We start from the raw sequence: 21,030 nt of genomic DNA on the forward strand, positions 1-21,030 counted from the left end.
TGTGTGTCTGTTGCTGTGCAGGCTGGGAGCTGCACCTCACAGGCAGGGACAGTGCTTGGCCAGGCACCGTCCCCAGCTTGAGCTGCTCGTTTTGGAGCCGCTCAGGGACGTGGTGGGTGCTGGGGCTGCGCTGCTGCCCCCAGGCCCTGCTCATGTCAGCCTGGGGACGTGTGGCAGCACTGGATGGATCCATCCACATGGAAGCTCAACGTGGCAGTGGCTGAATTCGGGTCAGAAGAACTGCACGGCAGAAAGTGCCAGAAGCATCTTCCTACAGGCGCCAGCTCCCTGTGGGGACAGCAGGGGCCGGGCACTGCCTGCTGCCACCTGCCTCCTGGTGTGGGATGGGCATGGCCACGAGGCCTTCACAGCTCACCCGCAGTGCCAGGGCAGCCGGAGCTCACCGGGAGCGCTGTGAGGAGCAGCAGCACGTGGGCAGCTCTGCCAGGCATGGCATGCTGGGCACAGGGGGAGAACAGCCCCCTCCTCAGCTCGAGGGGTGCTGGGCATGGGGGGACACGGCCCCCTCCTGAGCTCCCCCCTGCCCACAGAGGGCTGGGAGGCACCAGCAAACCCCTCCCAGAGGAGCCGGAGCTGGTTTTGCTGCAGCACTCGTTCCCAGCCAGTAAAAGACAATAGGAAGAGATGAAGTAGATAATTTGGAGCATTATTTTTCCACTATTAAAATGTCATTCAGCAGTGTGGAAATCACTCAGGATTCGTTTAGTTAAAGACTCTGCACTGCAGTTTTACAGCACGTGGAATAAGCTGGGTTCTGTTTGAAGTGGGGCTCAGCTCTGGCAGTGCATGGCTGGGATTGGTGTGCCAGCCTGAGCCAGCTCTCCTGTGCCTGCTGTTCCCTGAGGGTCCTGCTGCCAACAGGAGACTTCAGGTGTCTGTGCTCCCCATCAAAGCCTCCTGAACCCCTGGCACACACTGACCCCACTTTGCCACAGTCAGGGAAACAAAGGTCCCCGGCTGCTCCCAATGACCAGCAGTGCTCACATCCCAGTGACCCAATTCCAGCCTGTTCATTAGCTTGTGATGCCATTTAACTCTCATTGGAGATTCACAACCTTCTGAGCTTGTTTTGGGAGACAGGGGTCTATGTAGCCAACTTGGAACTCTCTGGCAGCACCTGGGGTAGGGTCAGGAGCAACCGTGGGATTCCTCTGTGATGAAAGGACAGTGGGTCTCCGAGGTCCTTCTGACCTATCCCTGCAAGATTTTCCCTTGTAACACTCTCTTTGCCATCTGAAAAAAAAAAACAAGGAACAAAAAAGCAGCTGGGCTTGGTCCCTACAGAGGAGGAAAGTGGATCCTAGAAACAGTGACCCTCACGTGGCGTCTCCTCGGTCGCCGCCCTGAGCGTTGCATTAGCGGCAGCTGAGCAGCCAAAAATAGACCCTTGCGAAGGTAAATAGTCAGCGTAAGCCTCTTTAGCCTCAGCCTTGAGCTGACACATCCTCCTGCCTCCCGCTGCCGGGGGGAAGGGGAGCAGGGAGGAAAGAAAAGCGAGTCCTCGCTCCTGTGGTAACACTCCCGTGGTAACGCTGCGCTCCATAATCCCAGCGGGAACCCAATCCCTGCACCGGGAACCCAGAGTGGAGCAGAGCCCTGCACAGCCCGACACCTCCGGGGGGAGACGGGGCTGTGCTGCCATGGCCGGTCCCGGGGTGCCTGGGCTGCTGCTGGGCACGGGGGGAGAGGGCAGAACTGCCCCTGTCCATCCCGGGGCTGGGAGGGGGCACGGAGCCATCCCACACGTGGGCGAGCGGGAGGGGATCAATGGATCGGCTTCCTTCGACCTTGGCACTGAGCACTGACCACGCAGGTGGCAGTGATGTCCAGCCAAGCCACCCCTGGAGTTTGGTCCACTGGGGAAATCAGCACCTGTGAGCAGAGCATGGGCAGGTGGGGGGGCTCGGCCCCGCTTCCCGGGCTGGGTGTGTTTGGATGTGGCTGTTGGGCTGTTCTGTCGCGTGATGCTGCCTGTCAAATGAAAAATTACAGTTCACAAGAACAAAGAGACTCACCTGAGTTATTACAAGCACCAAAGAATTTCAAACCACACGTAGCCTGTCCCCCTGGGCTGGCTGATTAATCCCTGGGTCACAAAAATAGACTAGTCGGGCCAGCCGGAGCTCACGGTCACATCCCCGTGGGCGCTGCCCGGCCCTGCCTGAGCGCGGCACTTTGGGCTCTGTGTGCCCTTTATTTCACTCATTTAAACACAAACACAACGTGTGATGGGGTTTCACAGCACCTGGAAGGAAAACAGAGGCTGAGGCAGCCCCGGCAGAGCCCTAATACACCAGATCCTTCAAAATTCAGCAAGTTCAGGCCCTGCCAAAGGTCCTGCTCTGTGTGGCAAAGAAGCAGCAGGAGAAGGAGCAGCCTAAGGACTCTTCCTGGGATTTTGGATTTTGTTTGGCTTGAGTTTGTCTTTCAGAAACCACAAACAAGTTCAGCTGCTTCTGTCTGCGGCCGGGGCTCAACTCACCTTGGCAGTGGCAGAGGCAGCCGTGGAGGTGCTGGATGATGGGCATCTGCCAACGTCCTCTCTGCTCTCCAGAGGTTTCTGCAGAGGAGACACAGGGCAGGGGGGGGGGCTGGGATATGGTAAACACCTTGGTAGAGTGATCCCAACCCCCTGCATGACCCTGAGCCCTCGGCACCGGGCAGAGCCTGTGCTGTGAGTGAAGGCAGAGAGCCCTTTGGTTCTGCCTGTGCCAGGAAGCAAGGGCACCCATCAAGAGGGCTGCCTGGCCCAAATCAGCACTGGCAGCTGGGTCCTGGCTCCAGGAACCCAATTCCCGCATCTTGCAGGTGAGGGTGGGCACTGAAAAATTTCCAGCGGTGACTGGAAACCCTGGGAACAGCCCAAACAGCAACTGGCCTTTAGGCCCTCTGCCAAGGTGATAAATCTGCCCCAGTGCCAGCACAGCAGGAGCACTGGGAAGGTGCTGCTGGCACAGTGGGGCAGAGGGTCCCAGCCCCTGGAGCAGCCCCACACCATGGGAGTCCCCAGCCCTGGCTGGGATGAGGTGCAGCCCAGACAGGCTGGGGAAGGGGTGCCACGGAAAGGGTGCAGGAGAGCCGGGTGTGGAGCAGCTTCCCCAGGCTGCAAGACGCTGTGTACCCTCCTGCAGGTCTGTGGGGCCAGGGGCAGGCCTGGCTGCCACAGCCAGAGGGTCACAGCTGCCCTGACACGAGCTCCACAGAGGCAGGGCTCAGGCTGGCAGGAAAGGGTTAAGTGCTGCCAGAGCGGGAATGAGAGCAGGGAATTCAGCTGCTGACGCAGGTAGGATCTGCCACGAGCATCCCAGTGCAGGCACAGCAGCATCACTCTCAGCTCCTGAGCTGCTTTGGAGCCCCCCACGAGTGGGGAGTGGGTGACAGACCCACCCACACACAGGGAGCAGACCGGGGCCACCCCCCATGGCACTGCTGGGGTCATCTCAGGGTGCCCACCCCACTCCTTGCTGCCACAAACATGGCCTGACCCAGCCCTTGTCCAGCAAATGGCAGCTGGAAGGATTCTTAATGCCCTGAGATGCTCCCAGGCATCACAGAGGTGTGGGGCAGAGCTGAGCCCTGCCGGGAGGGTGGCACTGCAGGGCAGTCGAGGAGGGTCTGCATGTGCTGAGCTCTCTGTTCCTGTAAAACCACTTGTCAGTGGTTTGGGTCACAAAAAGACTCAGAACAAGCAGGGCTGGAAGAGGTGGCACAGGAAGAAATGGACAACTGAGACCTGGTGCTCCTTGGGCTGTTCCCCTGTGTGGGACGGGATGGGATGGGATGGGATGGGATGGGATGGGATGGGATGGGATGGGATGGGATGGGATGGGATGGGATGGGATGGGATGGGATGGGATGGGATAGGGAGCCCACAGAACCCCATCACTTGGCTTCTCCTGGGCTTCACATACATGACAGGAAGAGCCAGGCAGTGTTTCTGCTGTGTCTGGCCAGGGGGAAGCAGTGAGGGGAGATGGAGAACCAGGGAGGGGATACAGCCCTGCGGGAAGTGGGGGCCAGAGAGAACGCAGCCCTCAGGTCTGTGCAAGCCCTGACCTTGCCAGAGCTGGGATGGCCCCTGAGAGCCCTCAGGTTGAAGAGATTCCCCGGAAACAGGGACCTTTTCCTATGCAGGTTCATCACTGCTCTGTCTGGGTTCTGCCATGCCCTCCCTGCCAGGCCAGGGCAGCAGCAGTGGTGGGGCCGTGGGTCTGGTGTCACCATGGGTCTGGTGTCACCGTGGGTCTGGTGTCACCATAGGTCTGGTGTCACCATGGGTCTGGTGTCACCGTGGGTCTGGTGTCACCGTGGGTCTGGTGTCACCATGGGTCTGGGGTCACCACGGTGTGTGGCACTCCAGGCTCGAGAGCAGAACCCACTAAAGGACTGTTTGCACTGAGTCCCTGCTAAGGCCACGTGTGCTGCCCTCCAGGAGCTGCTAGGAAGCCAGGCCCAATGGAAATATAATGGGATAATCGATGGGCCATTGTTGCTCAGCTTAATTTAGCTGCTCAGGCAGGGAATGAACGGTGTGGATGTACGTCAGGAGCCCAGGCAGGAGATGAATCAGCCCCGTGTCCTCTGTGGCACAGGGGACAAGAATGGGCACAGGCACCTGCTGGGCCAGGGGCTGAGCCCCCAGACCCCTGTGGCAGGAGCACAGGGTGTGGGGAAGTGTCATTAATGGGGGTTTACTTTGCTTTGTCTGACACCAGGTCTGAAATGGCTGCACTGGGCTCAGTGTTACACACCTGCATCGCCAAAACCCCCTGGGAAGCTGCAGCAGGAGCAAGGAAGCTGCTGGGTGAGCTGGGATGGGGAGCTGAGCACTGGGGCATGGCTTGGAGAGGACATGGCTGGTGCTTGGGCTCAGGAAGGACACTGCTGCTGCCAGGACTCTTCTCAACCACAGCCCAGGAGCCCCCCAGCCCTCCTGTCCCAGCTCCCCCTCCCAGGACAGCCTGCCAGCCTGTGCACAACCTGGCTCGGAAGGCCCCAGGGGATGCCATTTGGGGACAGTCCCCCCACCCAATCCCCCTCACCAGCTGGAAGCACAGCTCTCCAGACTTCACACTTTGCCCTGCAGCTCAGCAGTGCCCACCCTGATACCTGGGGAATCGCCCTTCCTCCTCACTGTTTGCCTTCCTCGCATTCCTCGGGGCTGGCTCACACCCACCCGGCCCTGCAGTTCGGGCTTTCCTCGTGGATTAGTCACAGCTGGGTGATGGGGCTCTTCCTGCCCCTCTCTGCACAGAGTCCACCCTGCCCGATGTGTTTGCTGCTCCCTCCCCTCTGCCTGAGCTCCTGCCCCACCATCCCACCCCTTGAGACACCTCCAAGCCAGGCATCCCCCAGGGCAGATTTGTAGAGTGGCTTCAGCCTGGATTTCATTTTCGTGCTCTCAGCTCATGCCAATCCCTCCTGGCCCCACTGATTCCCATGTCCTGGCATCCTGAGCACCTCCAGAGTGTGAACACACTCCCTGTGTGCTGCCACTGCCACTCCACTAAGGGTGACGTTGGATAAAAGCAGCTCTGGCTCCTCAGCCCTGGATGGGGCACCTGGGACCAAGTCAGCAAGTCCCTTCCCGGGCTGTGTGACCAGCAGGAGCTCGGCTCCAGCTCTGGCCGTGCCCATGCGGGACCAGCCAGATCCCCTGGGCACCCATATGTGTGAGTGGGGGTCTGCCCACAGCGACAGGGGATGCCTGGCCCTTCCCCAGGGTCAGTGAGGCACAGAGCTGGCAGCAATGGGCTGGGGGAGACCCAAAGCACCCTTTTCATGGGGTTGGCCCGGCCCCCAGCCCCGATTCCCACTGGCAGCTCCCCGGGATGCCCCAGCACACAGAGATGCCGCAGGCCCAGCGCCAGCGCCCTCCCCACACTGCCTTTTATGGCCCTGCTGCAGCCACTGCCCAAACATGGGCTGCGGGATGGCGGAGCTGGAGCCTCCCTGGGGCTGGCCCTGAGGCCGCTGAAGGTGCCCCAGACAGCCCAGCTCAGGCAGCCACGCTGGGGGAGCTGGGGCGGAGCAGCAAAGTGTCGGTGTCACGCTGCTCACCGGGGGCTCTCCAGGCATCCTGCAGCTCATCCCCGTCCCTCTGCCCTCGCAGCTCCCATCCCTGCCTCAGACAGCCCTGCCTTGTGCTCCAGCTTGTCACTTTGCACCCCAAACCGCAGGGTCCCTGCAGACCAGCACGGCACAGCTCGCACCCAGCCACGGCACAAGCAGCCCTGGTTTTGCTCCCAGAGCTGCTCTGAGCAGAGAGAAGAGGGGCCAACGGGCACTGCCAGCCCCAGCAACCCTCCTGTGCCCCCTGCCCGGGCAGGGCTGGCAGGGAGGATGCGCCTGCCGAGCGGCTCAGGGTGTGTCAGAAACCAAATGACTCAATGGAGCCCACAGTGACACCCCCAAGGGCAGCTCCTGCCACCGCGGGGCTCCAGTAGCTCCTCACCTCCATCCCAGCCCCATCCAGGCTCGAACTGGTCACCACAGGCTGGGACACAGGTGAGACCCCGTGGTCAGTGCTGGCCGTGACAGGGACCCAGGAAACTGGGTGTTGGGGCAGAAAAGGGAGCGGGGGCAGGAAGGGGGTGATGGGCAAGGCAGCAGCAGTGGGGAGTCCAGGACTGAGCCCCGTGTTGCACCAGGGCTCCTGATGTCCCCTCCAGCATGAGGAACACGAGGAAACTGCCTGTGCTGTATTTCCTGGCTGCGGGCAGTAAATCCTCGGGGCCCAGGACAGCAGTTGTTGTGTTTGTGATGACAGAGCTCCATGAATCAGCGCTGCCCTGTGATCCCGGCTGCCTGGGCAGAGTGTCAGCATTGCCACGGGGGACCCCCCACATCCCTCAGCAGTGCCAGTGCTCCTGGGATGGGCATCCCTGCCTCGTGCTCCAGCCCGTGCCAGGATGCTGCTGTGCCCAGTGCCAAGGCAGCTGTGGGGGAGTGGCAGAGCCAGGGTGTGTTCTGGGGAGTGAAGAATTGAGCTCAGGAAGCAAAGCATCTCTCGTGCTGCCCGTGAGACAGCTGGAGTTCCCAGAACCTGCTCAGCATCCCCGGGGGAAACCAGACAGCGAGCAGCAGCCTAAAAATAGCTGCCCAGGGCACATGCAGTCGCCTGAGAGAAGGGGAAGTGAAAAGGGAGATGAGCTGCAGCTTTCCAAGGAACAGACCCCAGCCCTGCTCACTTTGCCACCCCCCATGGGTGAATGGCAAAGTCTTTGCTGCAACACCTTCGCCTGAACGTTTGGCATGAGAAAGCATCTGAGGGTCAGGCACTAACACCCACAGAGCCCAGGACAATGTCACTGTGGGATGGGATCACTGTGCCAGGTAGGAGCACTGCAGAATCCCAGGAACCACTCTGAGTCCCCACTTGGCTCTGTGTAACCAAGTCCAGGTAGTCCAAGGCAGGGCAGAGGTTGCAGGAGCCAGTCTAGCCTGTCAGTGACCAGTTGTGTCTCCCAGTTGTGCTCACTCAGCTCCTGTGTGGCTGTTCCCAGTCACCCAAACCCAGCACGAGCAGTGCAGTGCTCAGCCAGGAGCCCAGTGCCTGCTCTGCCCTATCCAGCACCCGTGCAAAGGGCTCATAGATCATCAGCCCTTGGGTTTAGGGAATTTATAGCCCATGAAAATGTCTTCCCTGCCCAGGGCTGAGCCTTCTGCAGCAGCAGAGTGACCTGTGCTGGGTGCAGGTGCTGAATCGGTGCCCGAGCCCCATCAGCTGGGACAGGAGCAGGGACAGAGAGCGGCCCCCAAGTGCCTTGGACTGAGGGTCTGCCCTGCAGACACCGATGGGCTCCCAGCCCCGGGCAAAGCATCCACCTCCTGATGGGTTTAGTGCAGTTCGACTTGGGTCAGACTAAGCAGCTTTGGAGCAGGGAGCTCTGGTGACGGCACAACGAGCAGGCAAACAGCAGGGCCAGGAAATCTTTCTTTGAGAACATAAAGACTTGGTATGCTCTGCTGAGGAGGTGAAGTGCCAGGGCAGTCTGCGGGCTGGCGAAGCCATCTTGCAGCGAGAATGGGCTGGGCTGGACCTGCCGAGGCGCTGAACGCGAGCGGAAGGAAGGCAGAGGGAAGGGTTGAGAGGAGCTGTGCCGCTGCCTCGGCTCAGGTGCAGGGAATGGAAACTGCCTGACCACAGAGCTGCTTCCTCCCTCCTCGCACACCAGCGCCCCGTGAGCCGGGCAGGAACCCTGCGAGCCCCAGGCACGAACCCTGCGAGCCCCGGGCAGGAACCCTGCGAGCCCCGGGCACGAACCCTGCGAGCCCCGGGCAGGAACCCTGCGAGCCCCGGGCACCTCTGCCAAACGAGGCTTTCTGTGGCTGCCGGACACCGGCGATGGCTCTGCTGGAGGGGGGAAGGGCAGGGGTTGAGTCCTTCACTCCCACACAGCAGCACTTGGCCAGGTTGGGGCTGTGCAGCCTCCCCATCCATGGCACAGCTGCTGGATCCACCCCTGCAGCTCCCAGCTTGCTCCCAAGGGAACCACGTGCCTGGAGCAAGGATCCCGTAGCCTTTCCTATGAGGAGACCCCAGATCACGGCCCCAGACCCACCCAGTGCATGGCACAATGCCAGCCCTGGCTGTTCTGTGACAGCCACAGCTCACGGGACCACCAGCCAGGACTCTGCAGCCCTGGGGATGCTGAAGGACCTGTTTCTCACAGCCCTCAGAGCCCGAGGTCCCCATCCCTGCAGTGCCAGGCAGCACCTCCACAGTGCCCTGTCCAGGGCTCATCCCTGCTGTGCTGGGTGGTTTGCCCGTGTGCCAGCTCCGCCGTGTGCCATGCCCGGACCAGGAGGTGGGGCGTGTGCTGACAAGGCCCTCGCTGCTCCTCTTGCCACAGCTCCCCGAGCAGTCCCAGCCCAAACCAGCAATTATCAGCTCTCTGTGGGCGATCACCGATCTCATCACTGCACAGCCCGGGGAGGGGAGGCCGGGATGGCAGTTTGGATCAGCGCCAAGTGGCATCGAATTGCTCTGCCAGAGGAGCTGGTCCCGGCCTCGGCGGCGCCGGGTGCTGCACAAGCAGCTGTGGGAGCAGAGCACAGACAGAAAAGTTCCCGGTACCCACAGAGCAGGCTGCAACTGCCCTCAGCTCTAATCTTAGCAGATCAATCAGTCAATCTTTGTGCTTAAATAGCTTGGCATGACCAGCCCACTTTCCTCTGCAGCCAGGGAAGGCCTCACAAACACTTCTCCCTCCCAGGAAGCACTGCCTGTGTGGGTGGGAGCCAGGAGAGCTCGTTTGTGGGATGAGGCGGCTGCACCCCTAGGGGTGCTGTGCCTGGATTAAGTCCCTTTTCCTGGGCTCAGCCCAGCTCCTGCCCAAGAGTGAGAAGTGGCACTGAGTGTCTGGAGGCTCAGAGGGACGAGTGGGCATGGGGCCATCCCTGCTGCAGGTGGAGGAGTGCATGGACCTGAAGAGCATCCTCACCACCGCCACGGGCAGATGCAGCCACGCCGGGACACACACAGAGACCCAGTTCTGATGGAGAAAATCTCATAATTACACTCAGCTGCCAAGGAACAGCATCGGCTTAAGTGATAAGAGGGGGAAGAGCACCAAGGACAGATCTCTCCATGGCTGCTTGGAGCCCAGGGGGATGATGGGGAAGGTCCAGGGCAGGGTGGGGCCAGTGACAGGCATCAGGCTCCCTGTGGTACGGGGGGAAGGAGTTCCCATCTCCCTCTGCCCCGGGAGGTGGGAATGCTTCCAGGGTGGGAGTGCATCCCAGGCAGCCTACATTGCTCTGGGAGTGTGAGGCAGGCAGGACCTGCTCCCACCAGCTGGGTGCTGAGCCCTGTGCTGTGGAAGGAGAGTCACAGCCAGGGACAGAAGGACTTCAGTGCCTCTTTCCTCTGAATTTCTCCCGACTTGCCTGGCTCTAAGAAGATTAAAGACAGATGGTCTCTGAGGCTCCCTCGATGGCACCCATGCTTGAGGTTGGGGGGGAAGGCACAGTGGAAAAGAGCCCTGGGGAAGGGGGGTTATTCCCAGCTAAGACCCCAAGTGATGGAGCCCAGTGGGAACCTGCTGTTACGTGCTGCCCTCCCTGCTTGTGCTGGCTGCAGCTCTGCAGAGCAGGGCTGTCACTCCTTCTTCCCTGCAGATGAGCCAGCCTGGGAGCTCCAGGGGTGAGGGGAACCCAGCTGTGTCCCCAGAGTGGCTTCTCTGGGTAGTGCTGCCATGTGTCCTCTCGTGCCTCAGCCCCTCCATCGGCTGCACTAAACCAGCTCTGCTGTGCTGTGTTAAACTGCTGTGGAAGCACAATGTGTGCTCCTGCAAGTATCTCGTTCCTGGGGATTCTGGAAGTGGCACTAGAAAAAAGCATTCACCCAACACAGCCCCGTGTGCCCCAGCGGCAGCGATGCACTAGTGAAGCCATTTAAATTTCCACGTGATGACCCAGTTCAGGGTGGTTTTGCCTCTGGATTTTCCCACTGCTGCTGCCTCTGGGTGGGTGGTGGCAGCTCCAGACCTCACTGCCGTGCTGGATTTTAAGGCCACCATGCTGACAGCTCCAGCCTCAGGTGCTCAGGCTCCTCCTGAGTGTTACAAAATTCTGGGCACTCGGTGTCTGAGGATACCTGTGTGTGCTCACTGGCCCCGGATGTTTTACTGATAGCTTTGAAGAATGAGCAGTTTTGCAAAGGGATTTTTGCTGCTGCCTGTTACACTGGGGGCAGGGCACATCACTTCAGCTGCTGCAGCAAAGGTGGTGGGGATGCTCCGGGAGGGGGTGGAGGGGCAGGTTCAGTGCATATGTTGGAGTAAATTCCAGCCCAGCTGCCAGACTTGACTCTTCCTCACCATTTTAAAGCCAGCAATCACTGAGCTTCCCTGCACCAGCACTGGGGCTGAGCTGGGAGGCAGAGGGGCAGCCTGTATTTAGAAGGAGACAATAATTGCAAGTCAGATTTGCTTGTTCAATACTCTATTGACAGATTTGCCTTGGCAACCTGGAACAGGGTTTCATTGTTCACATCGTACTTCATGGCATCCTATTGATTGGGTGGGTGGGTTTAGGTTTTTGTGGGTTTGCTTTTTTTTGTCGTTTCTTTTTCCAAGCCTACCTACTCATCCTTTTCTTGTCTTTCTCCAGCACAGTGTTGACCTCGACAAGGGCTGTGTTATACTCTGTTGTTCAGACTGGCCACAACTTCCAATGCAAGCCAGTGCTGACAAAAGCAGAAGGGCAAATCCTGTAGCCCAGCTGGCCAAGGCTGCAGGCGGCCAGGTAGGGATGAATGGGGCCAGTGCCCTCCCCCCGCTCCAAGGACACGGCAAAGTCCGTTTCTGGCCTGCGGGAGCGGCCTTGAAGGAAACGCTGTAACTATTCATGAATTAACTTTCTGTTATGATTTGGTGCTCAGCCTGGCGTGCCCCTGGCTCTGTAGGCTCGGGAGGAACTGCTGGCCTTGTCGGGGCGGAGGGGAGGAAAAGGCAAGCACCCAAACTGCAGCCTTGGAGTCGCCTTGGTGGAGCTGGAGGATTACAGCTGGAAGAGAATTGCTGTTTTAAATTGCTAATAATGATACAGACTAATGAGCAACATCAGAAATGATGGCACGTGTAATCAGTGCTGCTTGATGGCAAACATAGAGCAGGGCTGCAGGAGCTACTGGCGTACAGGGCGAGGGGAAGTGGAGCATCTTGTTCTGGAGAGGCGGAACCCACCCCAAGCGAGGCACTGACACAGAGCTGGCTCTGGCTCCGGGGTAAGAACTTTATAAATAATGATGAAAAGGATAAACCTAGACAGACATCAGCTCTGGGTACATGGAGGGAATAGGGCCAGCAAGTATTTGAGGGGAAATTGCCTTGGTATGCTTCCTAGCACCTGCAGGAAGCCCATCTGTCTCCGACTGTTAGAGGTTTTGTCTTACAGCTGCACCCCAGCAGCCCCCCCTCGGGATCAGGCCCCTGCCTGGGCATACAGGAGGTTGAAGCCCCCAGTCCTCTACCTCGGACAGGATCTTCCTGCGAAAAGCAGCAGCAACTATTGCTGATGCTCTGCAGAGAAAGAGGAATCCCAATTTTTGGCCAGGTGTGCAGTGGAGGGGAAGGTACCCACCAAATGTGTGTCTGTACCTGCCTGATCCACAGACAAAACAGCAACAAACTGCTCGGGACCAACCTGCTGCTTTCTTGGCTTGAAAGGCAGCAGTTGGCTCATGTTCCTTTTGGTTGGAAACCCTTTTCCTTGTCTCTTCTCTGTGATATGCCCCAGCCAGTCAGGAAAAGGCAACAGTTGGAAACGCTTCCCACTTTCCTTATTTAGGCTATTTTATGTGGTTCAAATAAGGTGTCCTCTCTGGGCCTGACAAAGGGAAAGATGTATCAGTTCATGAACTGCTGCTGCCTGAGCAAGGTAAGAGACAGAAAATCACCACCATTACCATCATTACTGCGAATCATGTGCAATCAGCCCCGTAACAGAAAGCAGATGAAGATCCTGCAGGAACCTGCAGGACGGGAGCTGTTGCTGAGCTGTGGGAGCCAGGGGCCAGGCAGTGATTAAAATGCTTTTAATATTGGTTTTCAGTGTTGCTTTCACTTTTTCTTTTTTTTAATATATATTATATTTCATCAACAGCCTCTAAAACTGCTTCTGAGGCAGGTTCTACAAGATGCCAAGGATGTTTGGTCACACATTTAAAAATATATGTATTTTTTCTATATATGCAGCCAGACAGACTTTGCCCTCCTCATCGCCTATTCCCGACTGTGTCCTGGGAAGAGCAGAGCTTTCCTCGCTGGGCTGGACCAAGACCTGGACGTGCTCTCCAGCTTACCCAGGCAGGGGAGGAACTGCACCAAATAATGCTCGTCCCTGGGCATTTAGTTTATTGCGAGCATTAGCGGTTTGTGCTCGGCTTGTCTCCTCTGGCAACAGGAGAAGCTGGAAATGTCAAAGGGGAGGGTTAACAAACTCCGCTGGCATAAATTTCAATGAATGTATGTTTCTTAGGAAAACCACTAAGTTAAAAAAAAAAATTAAATCTTCCTGTGTGTGCTTTCCTTGGGCTGCTGTTCACAATGGATAATAATTCTTACATTAAGCCCCTTCGGCCCTCCAGGGAAATCAAAATTGTAATATCAGTTTGCTTTTTATTGGCTCGGCTCTGCGATCGTGGCGGCTGCGTCTTTGTTAGGGGCTGCGGCGCGGTGACATTCAGCGGTGCCTCCCGGTGTGTCCCCTCCGGGCCCGGGCAGCGCCCCCGAGGGCGCGGGCTGCTGCCGGCCGGGGCCGCGCGGGCCGGGGTCGGACCGGCCCCGGGGGGACAGGGAACGTCCTCGGGGGACGGGGGATGCTGCCCGACCCCCGGCAAAGGAGCCGCTCCAGGCCCCAGTGCCGCTCGGGCTCAACCCCGTCCCTCCCGCACCCCGGGGAAAGTCACCAGGAGCCCCACGGGCGGTCCCGGCCCCGCGGGGATCGGCCGCCCCGCCCGAGGGCCGGCGGGATCGTGGTGGCACCGGGACCCCCCGCCCACCCCGACCCCCGAGGTGGCGCCGGTGTCACCCGACGCGAAGCACAGCCCGGCACCTGCGGGAACCGCGCCCCGGGAGCCGAGTTCCCCCGGGAGGGGCCGAGGACTCCACGCCGCGCCGGGAGCTGCCCCACGGGTGTCCGTGGTTCCGCCGTCCTGCGCCCGGGGTGCGGTTCCCGGGCCGCTCCCGCAGCGGCGGCGGGGAGGACCGGAGCTACCGGCCCGGGACTCTCACCGGGACGGTGCCCGGCCCCGCTCCACCTGCCCGGGGGAAGGTGCCCCCCGCGCCGGCACGGCTGCGTTTCCCGGAGCAGTGCGGGGAGCGGCCGGGTGGCCCCGCTGGCAGCCGCGGACACGCGCGAGGCTCAGCCGGCTCCCCGCGATCCGGCCAGCGAGGAGCGAGTGCGCGGAGCCGCCCGGCCCGGGCTCCCCGAGCGGCCCCGCCGTGCGCGGCTTCCGGCACCGGGCGGGGGAAGCGCCGCCACCTGCCCCGGGCCCGGGCCCGCCGCCGCTCGGTGTCCCCGGGCCGGGAGCAGAGCGATCGCGGGGACCCGCTGGGCAGCGGGGCGAGGGCTCCCCCCGGCAGGGTCGGGCCCCGCGGTCGGCGGCAGCGGCCCGGGCCGTGCCGGGGTGGGCGCCACCGCCTCCCGGCCCCGGGGCTGCCCGCGACGTGGCGCGCCGTGGAGCCCTCCCGAGGGCTCGTCCCCCGCGGGGACCCCCCTGCGCATCCTCGGGCCGGACCCCCCGCCCGACCCCTCTCCCCCCACGGGCGCGGGTCGCGCACCTGCCCCGCGGGCTGTGCCGCCCCGCGCCGGCCCCGTGGGGGCCGTGCTGAGTCACGCGTGGGGCGGGGGCCGGGCTGCCCGCGCCCCCCCTCCCCGCGCCGCCGTGCCCGGCCCCCGCCCGCCCCCTCCCCGCCTCGCTCCCCGGCAGGGCTGCGCCAATCCCCCGGCCCCGCCGCTGACGGGCAGCCGGGCCCGGGAGGCGCCGCCTCCCTGACGTCTCGCTCCGGGATTTGCACGGTTGCGGTGCCGCCGCTCAGTGTCTGTCGGGCCGGCGGCGGGAGCTGCCGGAGCCCGAGCCCAGCTCGGCTGCAGCGCGGCCCGGCCCGGCCCCTCCCGGCTGCGGGATGGAGCTGCCGGCGGTGGGCGAGCACGTCTTCGCGGTGGAGAGCATCGAGAAGAAGCGGATCCGAAAGGTGCGGGGGGGCGGCGGCGGGGGGCGGCGGGGGCTGGGGGCGCCGGGGGTGGCGGTTCCCGCTGACGCCGTGTCTTTGCCTCCCGCGCCGCGCAGGGCAGAGTCGAGTACCTGGTGAAATGGAGGGGATGGTCGCCCAAGTGAGTACCGACACCGGGCGGGGATGGGGCCGGGGATGGGGCTCCGGGAAGGGCCCCGGCCGGGGCGGCGGGCGGGCGGCGAGAGGCGGCGGCGGGGCCCGGCGGTGACGGCGGCGGGAGCCGAGCAGGCGGCGGCTGCTGTGCACCAGAAAATGGCTCCTTCCCCCTTTCCCTCCTCGGAGTCGGGCTCCATATTGCAGAACCGAACGGGGAGGGGGGGGGCGGGCAGGAGGGGAAAGGGGGAATAACCGCAAAAATCGCCCGCGTCGCCCCGCAGCCCCGAGAGCCGCCGCCGAGGCGGGGGCAGCACCGGCACCGGGGCGAGCGCGGTCGCTGCGGAGCGTTCGGGGTTCGCATGACAGTGCGGGTGGGGGGGGACCGGGACGCGGCGGCCGGGTCCCTCCTCCGCCCCGCGGCCGCTTTCCTGGGTCCAGGAAAGGGGATTTGGAAAATTTCATCATGACATGCCTGGAATTCCTCCGGAATAATAACTGCGCTAAATAAACAGTTCTGTCCCCGCGACGCCCCCCCGGTCCCCTCCCCGCCCATCCCCCTCTCCCGGGACCCCATCTCCGCACCCCGCTGCCATCGGGCCCGGTGCTGCGGGGCGGCCCTGCCCGGGACCCCGGCCCCGCCGGCGGGGCCCCGCGGTGACGGCCGCTCTCCTCCCCTCTCCCAGATATAACACGTGGGAGCCGGAGGAGAACATCCTGGACCCCCGGCTGCTCATCGCCTTCCAGAACAGGTGAGCGGCGGAGGGGGTGGGTGCGGGAAGGGCGGCGGGACCCTCGCCCGGCGCCGCTCCCGCAATTGCAGATGCGTCACGGAGCCGGGGGCCGCGCCGGGGGCGGCCGCGGGCCGGGCCCGGGCCGGGCTGGGGGGCGCGGCCCCGGCGGGGCGGGCGGTGCGGGGCCACCGGGAAACGCTCCGGGTCAAGGTCCCCCACGCCGCGGTTCCCCCCCCGCGCCGCGGCCCCCCCCCCACGCCGCGCCTCGCGCTCCTGCTTCCCGGGATTCGATGCCGCGAGTGGAGGAGGCGGCGCTGCTGCTGCTGCTGCTTCTGCTGCTGCTGCGCTTGGACGGGCTTCGGCTTTTTTTTTTTTTTTTTAAAGCCTTTTTATTTTTTTTTCTCTTTCCGCGCATTTATTTCCTGGAGTGTTTTGGCGCAAACTGTAAACTTCAGCCCCTCGGCGCAGCGGGGGAGGCGGGAGCGGGGAAAGCGCTGCCTCCACGGAGTGCCTGTGCCCCCGGCCCGCTGCCACCTGCGGGCCCCCCGGCCTGCGGCTCCGCTCCTGCGGGCCCCGGTCCCCCTCCTGCCACCCCCCCGCTGCACCCACGTAGGGTCGCTGGCACCAGGGAACCGCCGCGGGGGATGGGTGCGCCCCGGGGGTCCGTGTGCTGCCCTCGGGCCTCACCGTGACGCTGTGTTCCCGCAGGGAGCGGCAGGAGCAGCTGATGGGATACCGCAAGCGGGGGCCCAAGCCAAAGCCGCTGGTCGTGCAGGTAAATGCGCGGGAGTGCAGCCCCTCACCCTCGGGCACTGTTTGCCGCGACCGTCCCCGGGGAGCCGCTTGCAGCGGGTTTCATCATGCTGAGGAGGCTGCTCACAACACCCCGGGGACCCCGGGCCCCAGCGCTGAGCTCAGCGCTCCCCCCTCCCCGGGCTGCAGGGCAGCCCCGCTGTGCCCGCGCCCGGGTGGCATTAGCAGGCTGCTCGCGGGCTCGGCAGCGGCCGTCCCGCTCAGCCCCCGTTCCCAGACAGCTGATTGAAGGGGGCTTTTCTTCTTTTCATTGCTTCATTAATCTGGAGCAATGCACAGCCTCTAAGTTGGAGTGGGCTGGGGCCGCCTGCTCGAGGACGTGGCGCCCTGGGATGCAGCGTCCTGTAACGAGAGCTGCTGGAGGAGCGGGGGTTCCACCGGCGCCTTCAGCACTCGCTGGAGCGCCGGCACCTGGTTCTCCGGCCCCGTCTGAGCGCGGCCCTTGGTTTTGTGTTGCAGCTTCCCTCCTTCGCCCGCCGCTCAAACATCCTCACGGGGCTGCAGGACCCGGCCGTGGACACCAGGCCCAAACTGGACCTCAGCTCCTCCGGCAAGAGCCAGCAGCACCAGTATGAACTCAACAGCAAGAAGCACCACCAGTACCAGCCCAACGGCAAGGAGAGCAGCATGAAGCATCAGTCCCACAGCAAAGGGAAGTATTACTACCAGCTGAACAGCAAGAAGCACCACCACTACCAGCCGGACCCCAAGATGTACGAGCCCCATTACCAGCCCAGCAGCAAGGAGCCACAGGGCCAGGCCTGCTTGGACAGTAACAAGACTCCCCTGGTCGCCCACCCAGACAAGTGGGCTCATGGCCCAGCCAAAAACCTACTGGGCCCAGTCAAGAACCTCACAGCAGAGAGCAAAAATGGGGCCGAGAAGAACCTGTCCAGTGGCACCGGACCGCCCCCCCGGGACAGGGTGACCAGCAATGGCCTTGGGGGAAAGATGAAGATCGTCAAGAACAAAAACAAGAACGGGCGCATCGTGATCGTCATGAGCAAGTACATGGAGAACGGCATGCAGGCCGTGAAGATCAAGTCTGGGGAGCCTCCCCGGAAACGGGCTGCAGAGGAAAGGACTCCAAAGAAGGGTGGGGAGGAGAAGGTAGAGGCTTGGAGGAAGCCAGGGGAGGAGAGGGTGGTGGGCAGCAATGCTCTGAGCAAAGCAGAGGGCGAGGCCCGGCAGCCCCCTGCGGAGCTGGACGAAAGTCCCCAAAAGACTCCCTTGGCCAAGGAGCTGCCCCTTCCTCCAGCGGAGCAGCCCTTGCAGCTCACCACCAAGCCAGACCTCGTGCCCTGGTCCTTGAGTCCTGTCTGTGAGCACAGCCCTTCCTCCATGGGACTGAACCTCTCCAGCGCTGGCTCGCGGAAGCGCTGCCTGTCGGAGCCGCACGTGGAGCGGGAGCCGGGCAAGAAGCGCCTGACCTCCCGTAGCATCAGTGCCCCCACCTGCCTCAGCCCCCCAGCCCCAGAGCGGCCAGAGCCACCCGCCCAGCCGGAGGTCATCCTGCTGGATTCGGACCTGGACGAGCCCATAGACTTGCGCTGTGTGAAGCCGCGGGCAGAGGGTGAGGTGGCCCTGGCGCAGGTGAAGCCGGAGGTGCCGCCGCCACCGCCGGCTGAGAAACCGGCCACGGCCATGGAGCCTCCGCAGCCCCGGGAGGCCGCGGAGGAGGAGGAGGATGAGGCTGAGTCCCTGCAGGAGTTCAAGCCCTTCTTTGGGAATATAATTATCACAGACGTGACCGCAAACTGCCTGACCGTGACCTTCAAGGAGTACGTGACGGTGTGAGGTGGGACGGCGGCTGCTCCCCGTGGGAGCTGCCTGCCCGCCCCGGGGCCGCCGGCCCCACGACCTCCTCCAAGGTACTGGTGCCCCTTCCCCGGAGCCCGTGTGCCCCTGCCCGCGCCGCGGCGGCCAAGCCTGCCATCTCCACCGAGGGGACGCCGGGACAGGGCCGGGCACAGTGGCCGTCCCTGCCACGTGGGGTGACCTCGCCGCTGCTCTCGCCCTGTGGTCGGGGGCTGCCCCAGGACCTGCGGGCGATGGGACACGCCAGGATGGGACCCGCCAGTTACTCAGAGTTATAGTATTATATTTTAACAGTGCTAACTTGTCGAGTGATTCTTGCTCCCGTTTGTACGTGGTGTTATTGAAATGTATTGTTTGAGCTGAAAGCTGGTCGCTCCCTGGCCACGCTAATATATTTATTTGTAGGTATTTATATAATGAAATATAAAGCCTAGATTTATGGAGTCCCTAGATCACCTTATAAACTATATCAAACGACTATTTTCTGTTCTCCTTTTTAACCATTGAGCATTTGTTAGTCTCAGCCCCTTGCCCTCCCCACGACCCGCAGGACCATACCCGTATATATTTTTTGATACTGTACACATGTGGTGTTTCTATGTGCAAAAAAAAAAAAAAATGGTTATCTAAAGCTAAACGAGCTATTATAGAAATTGCTGCTATTAGAAATGTCTAAACTATAAGCTTCCAATTATTAATTGCTTGAATGTAAATATTAAATGGAGATGTTGAAAGTGCATTTGATGTTCTGCAGCTAGTGTAGGTCGGAGTGCAAAGCCCAGCTGCTGCGAGCTGCCAGCGGCGCGTCCTGGTCCGAGGGCTGTGTCATGGGGAAAGAAATGTATCATGCAATCATGGCAAAGGACTATAAACCTTTACAAAAACTACCGGGATTTGGAGTGCGTTTGTTGCGGCACAGGGATGGCAGGTCTCTGTGCGGGCAGGCTGCGGCCAGGCTGCCCCACAGCAGGTACCTGCAGGTTAAAACATCGGCTCTGAGATGAAGCATATTGAATAGAGTTCTGATTTTTCACCCAAAGAGTGTCTTGCCCACAGTGCTGAGGGAGCCCCGTGTTCTGGGTGGGCAGCGAGGCTGTGGGAGCCTGTGGTGTGGTGCTTCCCTCTCCCCACAGTGCCAAGGCAAGGGCTGGGCTTCTCCAAAATGGGCTGCGTGAGGTCTGTGATGGGAAACTGGGAAGGCTGTGGAAGCACAGGCTGGAAAGGCAGCACAGGGGATGATGGGTGATCGCTGCCATCCATCCCAGTGGCGTCATCCCAGTGTTGGGGAGGGTCGTGGTTAGATGAGAAGTTGAACAGAAAGGAAGATGGTCCAAATTCCACCAAGAAAGTTGCAGAGGTCTCTGAAGGAGATTAATAATTCCTGGAGGAGTCCACTGGAAAATACAGCACGGGGCTAATTCTTTACAAAATGGCTCACAGGGTGGTGGCAGCCCAGCAGTGGAGCCCCTTCAGCCCATCTGCGGGCGGCCAAGATACAGCACATGATCCCCACCCCCACAGTGACCCCCTGTCACCTCCCCAGAAACAGTCAAGTGCCTGGGCAGTGCTGCCCTCCAAGCCTCCTGCCAGCAAAACACTGCCAGCCTCTTGGGCTTTTGATCAAAGTTGATTTCTCTTCCAGCAAAGATCTTGGTTGAAATATTGGCACGTTGATGTGTGTGGTCTGGAGCTTCAAGCTTGTGAGAAGCAGAATTAGTTTGTTTGGGTAAGGTGGGCCCTACAGTGATACCTGAGCTACTTGAGGTGTGGGTGAGTTGCCCTGTGAGAGCCCGAGGGCTGGGGGGCACCCAGCAGGCTCAGCCCTGGGTCCTGCTGTCACATGGTGCCTGTCTGTCCGGGCGTGTGGCAGAGCTGTTCCCAAAGCACAAATAACCCCCTGTCTCATGTTGCCCACTTCTGGGCCACCTGGGCTTCCCAGGTGTCGTTCTATTTAAATTCCAAACTCACTATGGTAATTGTTGCTTCATAAATCCTGAGGGCTGTGGGAAGTTGGGACAGAATCCAGCCAGATGTCATCTGGAGTGGGTCACAGTGGGAACCCCTGCATGTGCCATGTCAGCCCAGGTCTTGCCTACAGAGTTTCTCATGTCAGAGCTGGAGCACTTTTCCAAGGTAGTTTGAATTAAATGAAGGAAAAGGAGCCAAGGAGCCAGTGGGTGTGATGCTGTTTTTCCCGCTGGGGCAGCTGAAGAGGCTTGTATCCAAGTAGGACAACTGACTGTGGATGCTGTTGTCCCAGACGTTGGGTTTGGTCTGGTGTAGCTCAGGTGTGCTGCTCAGAGCGCTCGTGTTGTGGGAATGGTTCCTGGGAGCTGACTCCAGGAAGGCGGCTCCATCCCAGCTCTTTGGTTAAACTGGTTGATGTGGGCAGGGTGAGTGCTGACAGCTCACTTTCACTCCTGTTTCAGTCGATGCCCCAAAGCCAGTGGACACTTGGGTGATGTTCAGGGCTGGGATGTTCACCTGCCTGCATGGAGACCCCAAAGCTGGTGGAGAGCAAGTGGAAATGGTGAACTCTGATTAGAATCAACATTTGCCTGATGGCCATGCTGAATGTTAAGGGGGTTTTAATCAATGCTTCGTGCCACCGGGGCTGTGTGGGTGACGGGCTGAGGGGGTGTCGGGGCAGGTGAACCTCAGCCCACGAGGGGGGTGCCAGGGGATGGGTTGGTGGGAAGCGTTTCCCTGCCGTCCCAGGCTTCGCTATCAGAGCACACGATCAGAAATGATGCATTTCCCTTGATTAATTAAGCTAATGGTTATCTGAAAACAAAAATGGCATGGAAGAG

At 61.1% G+C, this 21,030-nt stretch overlaps 1 protein-coding gene and 1 long non-coding RNA gene across 2 annotated transcripts; both read left to right on the top strand.

Moving 5' to 3' along the window:
• The first annotated feature begins 11,064 nt into the window (after nt 1-11,064).
• On the top strand, nt 11,065-13,055 carry LOC135424720 (uncharacterized). Its single transcript, XR_010435329.1, has 2 exons — nt 11,065-11,752; nt 12,723-13,055. It is a non-coding gene; the product is annotated as an uncharacterized LOC135424720 (long non-coding RNA).
• Nucleotides 13,056-14,550: 1,495 nt separating this feature from the next.
• Nucleotides 14,551-19,107, top strand: CBX4 (chromobox 4). Its single transcript, XM_064676244.1, has 5 exons — nt 14,551-14,723; nt 14,819-14,862; nt 15,542-15,607; nt 16,298-16,364; nt 16,862-19,107. The coding sequence occupies exons 1-5, from the start codon at nt 14,655-14,657 to the stop codon at nt 18,197-18,199; spliced, it is 1,584 nt and encodes a 527-aa protein (XP_064532314.1). The 5' UTR covers nt 14,551-14,654; the 3' UTR covers nt 18,200-19,107.
• Nucleotides 19,108-21,030: the final 1,923 nt, after the last annotated feature.

The sequence above is a fragment of the Pseudopipra pipra genome, chromosome 19 (genome assembly GCF_036250125.1).
Source record: "Pseudopipra pipra isolate bDixPip1 chromosome 19, bDixPip1.hap1, whole genome shotgun sequence".
NCBI lineage: Eukaryota > Metazoa > Chordata > Aves > Passeriformes > Pipridae > Pseudopipra > Pseudopipra pipra.

Bases quoted from the DNA above. Each gene is read 5' to 3' on its own strand.
- CBX4 (XM_064676244.1), top strand. From the start codon at position 14,655: ATGGAGCTGCCGGCGGTGGGCGAGCACGTCTTCGCGGTGGAGAGCATC. The intron at 14,863-15,541 runs GTGAGTACCGAC...CCCCTCTCCCAG, and splicing joins TGGAGGGGATGGTCGCCCAA to ATATAACACGTGGGAGCCGG. The intron at 16,365-16,861 runs GTAAATGCGCGG...TTTGTGTTGCAG, and splicing joins CAAAGCCGCTGGTCGTGCAG to CTTCCCTCCTTCGCCCGCCG.